Source organism: Calliphora vicina, chromosome 1 (genome assembly GCF_958450345.1).
Source record: "Calliphora vicina chromosome 1, idCalVici1.1, whole genome shotgun sequence".
NCBI classification, from domain to species: Eukaryota; Metazoa; Arthropoda; class Insecta; order Diptera; family Calliphoridae; genus Calliphora; species Calliphora vicina.
The window spans coordinates 95,589,146-95,599,241 of record NC_088780.1 but is presented as its reverse complement, the minus strand read 5'-3'; the positions used below and the strand labels follow the sequence as shown (position 1 = coordinate 95,599,241).

Below are 10,096 nucleotides of genomic sequence, written 5' to 3'. Positions count from 1 at the left end.
AACACAAATTTTACAGGTGAAGGTTTTTTTGTATTATTTTGAAATTTATACATAGAATTAAAAATGTTATGATGCGATATAATATAATTTCGTTCAAGCTATTTGTCTATTTTTTAAAAATATTGATAACTTTTGACAATTAAAAATTCATGGAATACTTTATTGAAGAATATGACAAAAAATGACTTTTATTGAGGTTTTGCATAGATAAAAATTTTTCAAATTGAAATTTTTTTATTTATAAATAGGTTTTAATTAAATTTCACAGTTATATAGAGTTTTCTATTTAAAATGGAAAAATAAAAACGAATTTTGAAATATATTATCAAAATGGTAATTTTTAGTTTTTTGGCTACAATATCCATACCAGTATCTGGGTTATCGGGACCCTTTACAAAATAATTAGAAACATATTAAGCCATCTATAAGCGGTTATTATATTTTGATATCGGATACGCGATTTGAGAATTTTTGCCCTAAAATTTTATTTTATATAAAAAATATGTGTTTTTTGAAAAGACGGTAACAATAATTTTGAAATTTGTTTTCCTCGAAAATAATTTATGAGAACTTAGCTTTCAGAAAGTAGAAATTCCATATACATCCTCTTAGAAATTTTTTGCGATAACTCAAAAAGAAAAAAAGTTCTTTTTTCCCAAAAAATTAGCGAAAAATCGCCTTCTTAAAATTTTTTAAATTCAAATGCATATAACTTTGGACTTAGTCATTATTTTTAAACAATTATTTTTCCATTTGACACATACATGTGTTGTTAGTCCAATAAAGGAAAACTGGAGAAAATCGGGAAATATTTGGATACGGTGTTATCAAACTGGAGTAGGGTGGGTAAAAATGTTGAAAATTAATTTTCAAATTCTAATATCTCCTAAGCTATAATAGATAACTGATAGCTACGACGAGGTTTTTTGTAGTGCTCGATGAGAAGATTCTATATGTATATTTTTTTTAAAAATGTAACATACCCGAGGCGTCCTACTTTGAGGGACCTTGGCCACGCCCCTGATGGGCTCAAGAGCTCCACGTTCAAAACTTAAACTCGACAACACTTCTTCTTTGCGCATGTGAAATTTCATTCAAACTAATCTAACCATTTAGAAGTTACAGATTTATTTCCCTCCTTTTTTTCTATACCACTGTGTGTCGCTTACTATAAAATTTGTTTACTGTGAAATATAAGCAATGACTTACGATAAAATATATTTTTGATGTTATTAACAATTTTTATATTCTGAGAACGCTAAAACATCAGTCGGTCCATAAAATTTTAATTTCTGCAATAAAACAAAAATTTTAAAAATGTCGCTTACGATAATTTGGCGCTAAGGGCTCGATATATCGACCCATATCTATTATTTTTGTAATATATATTAATCAGTCTTTAATTCTTTACTATTTCTGAAATAATATTTTAAACCTATATTTAAACCGCTATAACTTTTGCGTCCATTCGCCAAATGGAAAAATTTTAAATTTATAAAGTAAACAGTTTTTGCTCATATACTCGGTGTAGGACATTATAAGGTCGGACTGGACCGACTAAACTTTCTTACTTGTTTTCAGATCTGTATATAGGAGTTGAAATAATACTATCTTAAGTAGATGTGCTAATTACATATTGCGCAGCTTTTACATTTTCTAACAGTGTAATGGTAATTAAACAGGAGAAATTTCAGCAAAATTTGTAATGTATTAAAAAAGTTAATGTATTGAATTCTTTTTAAAATCAAATGTTAAGACTCATAACAAAATATTGAATTTAAAATTAAATTGAACATTGCTAAATATCGAATAAAAATATCCTTTAGAAAATTTACAAAAATATTAATTTTCTACTATCATGATATATCATTTGATTGATGTATAAATCAGTACAAAATACTATATGGTCTATAATTTTCCATAGGTTACTATTTTCAATATAACTTAAAATAATTTTCTTTATTCCTTTCAGCTCTTGTATTGTTCGGCCTAAGCTTCATTACAGCTTTGCCCACTAAGACCGAAAGTGAAACATCAACATCATATGCCAGCAAGGCCTCCCAGATTATCGCTACAAATTTACTAAAATCCTACAATGACATTGACGGCAATCAAGTACATTCTCCACTAGGTGTCACTACTATGCTGGCAATTTTAGCTGAAGCAACACAAGGTGATACCTACGATGAATTCTACAATGTGTTGGGCTACCCCAAAGAACGTGCCGCACTGAGAGACTCGTTTAAAACAATTTTATCCAAATATCAAACTAAAATATTGGGTGCAGAGCCTTCCTTCCAAACTTGGTTGTACATCTATCGCAATTTTACAGCCAGAGAAGATTTTAAGCAACTTGTTCAAGACAATTATTATGTAGATGTTAAGGATATAAGTCATGATGAATATGATGGCTTTGAGCCTGATGCATTCTTAGATTTGGATGGCACCACCAACAATAGCAAAGATGTTATTGGGTTTGAGACATTGAAGCGTTTAAAAGTTGATGATGATGATGATGACGATGATGAGAGCACTCATGGTCTTGGCTTTACTACAGTGGGTTCGTATACCGACAATTATGGTGAAGAGATAATAGAAAAAGAGACTTCTAAATTTGATCGTTTTGTGGATGATAAACAGTATGTGGAAAAACCACAAATAATTGAAGAGATTCAAAAAGCCCAACAACAAGAAGAGTCACAAACAGAAAATGATCTTAAGGCCACAACAACAGCACAACTAAATGAAGAAGAAACTAAACAGCCTGCAATTGATTTGGCTGAAAAACTAGAAAATCTTGATGAAAAACCTGTTGCTGATGCCAGCAGCAATGATGATGATAATGATGATATTGGTGTTCTTGATTCTAAGGATCAAACCAAACGTGAAGATGATTTGAACTTAGAAGAAAATGAAACTGTACAAGAAAATGAAAAAGTATTGAAAAACTACAAAGACACTGAAGAAGCTGATGATGCTGTAGCGGTGGCCAAGTTATTAATACCCATACAAGAAGTCTTAGAGTCCAATGAACCTGAGAAGGTAACATTGCCCTTGCAAAAACTGGAAACTGTTTTAGATGAAGCCTCTAAAGGTTCACCAGCTGAAATAATGATGGCTTTAGAAACGCATGTTAGTTCAGCAAGAAGTGTAAGTTTAAAATAGAATATACAAAAATAATAAAAAAAAAAACTTGTATAAAAGCAAATTAAATCACGTTTTTGTTTGGAATTTTAATTTGATTTTCTTTACTTTTATAGGCTTTTGGTGGCCGCAGTCTCTTCCGCAGGGATGATATCACTTCTGCATTGAGTGCTAATTCTATTACAGGCCGTGATATTGGCTCCAAAACAAAAATGTTACTTTTCAATGGCCTTTACTTTAGAGGCAATTGGGCTACTGAATTCAGAGAACAACGTGAGATCGATGAATTTTTCTTTATGACCTCTGAAGATGCCATGAAAGCTCCCATGATGCATGCTCGCGGTAAATTTTATATGGCTGAGATGGAGAATTTAAATGCTAAAATTATATGTTTGCCATATGAGGTAAGAAAATTAAAATTAAGATTTTTTTTATTACAAATTGTATTCACTAAAAATGTTGATGGTTTTTTTCCAAAAAATATTTTTCAAAAAAGAAGCCAAAAAATTCGATAATTTTAAGATTTATAAATTTTTTATTTTACCGAAATTTATTCACTAAAAATTTATGTTCATCAATTAATTTTTTCAGCAACAACTACATTCTTCTGGTTTTTTCATTGCATTCTGAACGTGTCTAGGCACTCTAAATAGTACATAAAGATCACTTTGCACCTTAAAAATTTTCGTTTTAACTATTTATTGACGCTAAAACAAATATTTTTTGTTAAAATAGTATAATAAAGTCCACACTTCTATGTTGTGCTCTTATATTTTCTCGGCAGAGATGTTTTGGAGTTGATTTACAGTTGTTCAGCTTCGTAGGCGGAATGGGGATCAGTTAGTGGCCCCTCAAAGTCTCACATTTAAAAAAAAATCGCCAAAAATCCATTTATGATCCGAATGAGCTGAAATTTAAAATATAGATAGTCCTTGAGAAGATCTACAAAAATATGTAGGTTATCTATTTTAGATAAAGAGATATTTATGTTCAATTTTTTTTTTAAATTTCGAGTTTTAAAAAAATCAAGAAAAATCGAAAATTGTAATAAATAATCCATCGATTTTTACAGTCAATATCTCATTTTGTTCCTTTGCGATAAAGCAATAAATTTCAACAAGTCTACCGTTTTCGATTTTCCATTATTTTTTTAAAACAAAAAATTTTCTATTTTCACATAAAAAATATATTTTTTGCTTAAATTTATTATTATAACTCCGAACTACAGAGCCGATTGAAACGCAATATATATGTGAAAATTTGTACATTGCATGGGAAAAATGTTTTCAAAATTCATTCAAAAGAAGAAAATTAAATACTCAATTTTATGTATATCAATTGTAAAAGACTCCATCGATTTTTATGTTCGATATCTCATTTTGTTGCTATTATATGTGGGTTTGCGATAAAGTACTAAACCTGAACAATTTCTGCCATTTTCGATTTTTCATGAGTTTTTTAAAACACAAAAAATTGCTATTTTTACGTATAAAATATATTTTTAGGCTGAGTTTGTTACTATAACTCCGAAACTGAGCCGCTTAAGCCCCAATATATAAACGGCTATTGAAATCTAAACTTATCTAAGTTTACTTTAATAACATCGGTTATTATTATTTTTGAGTTATTATATATTATATCGAGAAACGTCCAAAAAAATTCACAATTTTCCAAAAAAAAAAATTAAAAAAAATTAAATTTTTTTTTAAATTTCAAGTTTTAAAAAAATCATGAAAAATCGAAAATTGTGAATAAATTCGAAAATAATCCATCGATTTTTATAGTCAATATCTCATTTTGTTCCTATTACATGTGGATTTGTGATAAAGCAATAAATCTGAACAATTTCTACCGTTTTCGATTTTCCACGATTTTCCTATTTTCACATAAAACATATATTTATACCCTACACCACCATAGTGGGGAGGGTATTATGCGTTTGTGCAGATGTTTGTAACCCCCAAAAATATTAGTCTAACACCCACCTTAAAGTATACCGATCGACTTAGAATCACTTTCTGAGTCGATTAAACGATGTCCGTCCATGTAAACCTTGTGTCCATGTAAACCTTGTGCGCAGAGTACAGGTCGCAATTTTGAAGATATTTCGATCAAATTTGGTACATATTACTTTTTCGGTCCAAGGACCAAGCCTATTGAAACTGGCTGAAATCGGTCGGTTATTTCACCTAGCCCCCATACAAATGTCTCCTCGAAATTGGACTTTATCGGTCATAAATGTTTAATTTATCTATGTATCTACACAAATTTCTCTCCAAATAAGTTTTATATATACAAAATTCATGTCACCAAATTTTGTTACGATCGGTCCATAATTAGTCATAGCTCCCATATAGACCCGCTTCCGAAAATCACTTTAACGTGCATAAATCGCTTAAAAATGTTGGTATATACACAAAATTCAACATAGTTAACTTCAATATAGATATAAATCACACGACCTAATTTTATGGTGATCGGTCCGTAATTGGTCATAGCTCCCATATAAGGCCCACTTCCGAAAATCACTCAAAAATATAAATTATTGATATTTTAAAAGAAAAATATTTTTACTGGCCATACTTTCTTACTTGTTTTTGCTTAAGTTTGTTATTATAACTCCGAAACTACAGAGCCGATTGAAACGCAATATATATGTGAAAATTTGTACATTGCATGGGAAAAATGTTTTCAAAATTCAATCATTCTAAAGAAGAACATTAAATACTCAATTGTATGTAAAACAAAAAAGTAAAATTTTGGGAAAATTAGCGAATTCACTTAATTGTTAATAAGTTCGAAAAAACTCCATAGATTTTTATGTTCGATATCTCATTTTGTTGCTATTATATGTGGGTTTGCGATAAAGTAATAAACCTGAACAATTTCTGCCATTTTCGATTTTTCATGAGTTTTGTAAAACAAAAAAGTTTTCTATTTTCACGTAAAAAATATATTTTTGTTTCTGACTTTGTTATTATAACTCCGAAACTACTATAAAGGATTAAAGGTTATGTAAATTTAAACTTTTCCAAGTTTATTTTAATAATATCGGACTAACCTGTTTTTGAGTTATTATAAATTATGTAGAGAAACGTCAAAAAAAATTCACAATATTCCAAAAAAAACTTCTCCATAGAATTTAAAATTTGGACCATATTTGTACTACTGGAACCACAATACTTCAAAATTGTGTAGTGGTTTAAAAAGCCTCTAAAATTGTTTTGATTTTATTGTCCTTGTTATCTTGTCCCTATAAAAACTTACACGTATCCAAAGTTGAAGCATCTTTTTATATTTTTCAACTTTGTATGCGTGGATTTTTTTAAGTTTTTTCCCAAAAAAGTCACTAGATTTTTTATAAAAAAAAATTTTTCTTAGGAATTATATAAAATTTGTATATTATCTGGAAAGAGAACTTAATGAGAAGACGTGTAAAGTAAAATTTTACTCACTTAAGCCTTATCCAAATTTGATCAATTTTGAAACAAAATTTTAGGTTTGAGTGAAAAATTCTAAAAACGCAAAGCACCGATCCTCAAAAGCTCTTCATATTTGTATAGCCCTTTATAGTGTTTATATAGATACAAAGAGCTTTTACTATTACACTGTAAATAACGTCGAACTGCTCACTTTTCTAAAAAAAACTCAGTTTTTGGAAAACATTTTCTCCGTTTTAGGAATTTCGGTGTTTGAAAACAAATGGAAGCAGTAAAAATGTCATTGACTAAAGAATATTTAGATCTATATTACTTCCAAATTTCATTGTGATAACCGTTAAAATTTTACATTAATTCAAAGTTTATATTTTTCTTGATAGAAAATCACCATATTATAATCTTACATACATACAAAGCGTTTTTACTATTACACTGTAGATAACGTCAAAGTGGGCACTTTTCTAAAAAAAATCAGTTTTTGGAACACATTTTCCCCGTTTTTGGAATTTCAGTATTTGAAAACAAAGACTGGAAGCAGTAAAAATGTCATTGACTAAAGAATATTTAGATCTATATTTCTTCCAAATTTCATTGTGACTCCTGTAACCGTTAAAATTTTACATTAATTCAAAGTTTATATTTTTCTTGATGGAAAATCACCATATTATAATCTTTTTTAGTTTTAACACAAAATTAGTTCATCTTACTAAAATATCTATCCTCAAGTCCCAAGGTTTCCACAAATATGAAAAAAATTATATAAAAAGCTTAAATTTACTCTTCAGAATCTCCACAAACCTTGCTCACTCTCAGAAATTTTAATGTTTTTTCATATCTTGCATCAAGCCGATCTTGCGTGCTCAAGATTGGGTAACGTGATGGGCCCGGATCATAATGCTAATGATTTGCCCATTATTTTCTATTCCACCACAATAAAGAAGTGTACAATTGATCATATTTTTTTAACAAAAGATCTTTGTTTTAACGTTAAGAAATAGGAAAAAAACTAAAATTTTTAAGGTATAAAGTGATCTTTGTAAGCTATTTATAGTGCCTAGATATGTTCAAATTGCATTGATATGTTCACAAGAGTTGTTCAGCATTACTGTAGCTACAACTTTGCTAAATATTGTTAGTGAAAAATTAGGAGTGCCTGGAAGTTATTATTAAAAAAGTGAAAAAATAATTGTTCTTCGTAATTTTCTATTTTTTTGGAAAAAATGTTAAAAAAAATTGATTGGCGGACTGTTAGCTATATTATTGCCATATAAAGTTAAGCGGTATCACCAAGTCTAAATTAGCTGTTGGCAAAAAACTGATGACACCATTTTTTGAGGGCCCAATGATATTCAGAATCTTTGGGGGCCCATAAAAAAAAATTGGTCACCAAAATGGAAAAACTGGGTATACTGTAGTGATTGTGTGTTTTTCCAAAAGTCTTCATCTGTTGCATAGTGTTACATATTTGAGAAAACAAGTAAGAAACCCTTGTATGGGAGCTATTACCAATTATTTGGATATAAAACTTATTTGTGTGGATACCTATGTAAATCAAGCATTTATGACCGGGAGGACATTTGTATAAGGGCTAGGTGAAATAATGGATCGATTTTTATCAGAAATAGATTCTGAGCGATCGGTATACATTAAGGTGTGTGTTAAAATAATATTTTTGGACGATAAAAACATCAGCACAAACACATGATGCCCTCCCTCCCCACTATGTTGGTGTTGGATATAATAAAATTTTACATGGAGAACATTTCCAAAAGTGCGTCTAAAAATTGCATTTGCATCTTGATTTTAAAAGAAAAATAATGGAAGTATTCAAAGAATAAACTTGTGTTTTTTCTGTGCTCTTTGGTGGAATTCAAGATATATATTGCCTATTTAAGAATATTAGATTACAAAAATATGTTAAAATATGAAGGCTTATTTATTTTGGCTTATATATTAGCCACTACCTACATATTTTCACAAAAATTCTCATGAATATATCTGATATATGGAAATATTACCATGATATCGTGTCAAATAATCGAAATTTTAAAAATAGGAACTAAGAAGAGTTTTTTTTATAGAATGTTGTGTTAATAGTAATAATCTAATTAACTCATAACTCAATTAAAATAACAACTTCTTCTATTTCAGAACCAGAAATACAGCCTGATGATCATATTACCCAACGAACTAGAGGGTCTGCACTCGGTCATTGCTAAACTGGAACCCAGTGATTTGAAGATGGCCAAAAATCTAATGAAAGAACAAGATCTACACATTGTTTTACCCAAATTCCAAGTTGAAGAAACTTCCCGATCCGAATCTATGCTAAAGAGTTTGGGTTTAACCAAACTTTTCTCACGCAATGAAGCCGACTTAAGTCTACTCTCTGAAGATCGCGATTTGCATGTTGATGAAATTGTACAATTTGTTAATGTCAAAGTCGATGAGGGAGGCAGCTCAAATATTGCACTTTCTGCTTCTAATACCCAGGCTAGAGACAATGAATCATTCGAGAAAATAGAAATTACTCATCCATTTGCGTACTTTGTAATGGACTGTGAAAAAGATTTCGTTTTGGTATCGGGTAAAGTGCATGCACCCGAAGTCCAGGATGAATTGCCCGTGGGCATTGAAGTGGAATTTGAAAAGGCGTAAATATTTAAGTTAAATTTAATAATATACAAATAAAAATTCTCAAGACTTGTAATAAACATACATATTTTAGGAATATCATGGTCAACGAATAATAATTTAGGTTTACTTTTCTATGTATTCTAAATAAATAAGTGTAACGAAATTAAACTTTTTTATAAAAATCAAAAAAAAACAATCAAAATTAGTTTTGCTTAAAGTTTTACCACTGTTTCGTAAGTAATTTTATAGATTTATTTAAGGTACTTGATTTTGAGAATTGTGGACAACACGAGTTCCCATGACAGTGATAATTGAAATGTTTTCGTTTCATAGACATTGTTGTGCAACAATCAAAACAATGATTACAACAATTAATTCAGTTACGTATTGTTCAAAAAGTAAGCCATAGTACACAAACTGAAACTATTAACAACCCCCTCTTAAAAAATCAATTGTCTGGAATAACAAATTTATCATACACACGCTAAAAACTCCTGTTTGTAACTGTTTTTACTTTGAAAAAAACTGAGAAAAATTCACTTCAAAGGGGTTGTTTAGTTGGCATATTCAATGTTTAAAACACGTTTTTGATTTTCCTAACACAGTACAACACATGATTTTGGGACTCAATTCTGACAATTGCACGTGAAAGTAGCCCCAAAAATAAGAACTTCTGCATCATTAGTTTTGTCAAGTTGGCTGCCGTAATAATTTAATGGAAATACGAATTTTTTTCCCTCAAGGTGGATTTTTATCACTTTTTCTATATTTTAGCATGGTTATATCTCGTATACCGTACGGAACATACCTACCCGAAAAAGGTGCATCCAGTGCCTTAAAAATCGCAAAAATGCCCGTTTTTTAAAATTTTTACC

At 29.7% G+C, this 10,096-nt stretch overlaps 1 protein-coding gene across 1 annotated transcript; it reads left to right on the top strand.

Annotated features, from left to right (window-relative positions):
- Window positions 1-2,026: 2,026 nt before the first annotated feature.
- On the top strand, window positions 2,027-9,423 carry Spn100A (Serpin 100A). Its single transcript, XM_065515186.1, has 3 exons — window positions 2,027-3,150; window positions 3,261-3,548; window positions 8,736-9,423. The coding sequence occupies exons 1-3, from the start codon at window positions 2,143-2,145 to the stop codon at window positions 9,240-9,242; spliced, it is 1,803 nt and encodes a 600-aa protein (XP_065371258.1). The 5' UTR covers window positions 2,027-2,142; the 3' UTR covers window positions 9,243-9,423.
- Window positions 9,424-10,096: the final 673 nt, after the last annotated feature.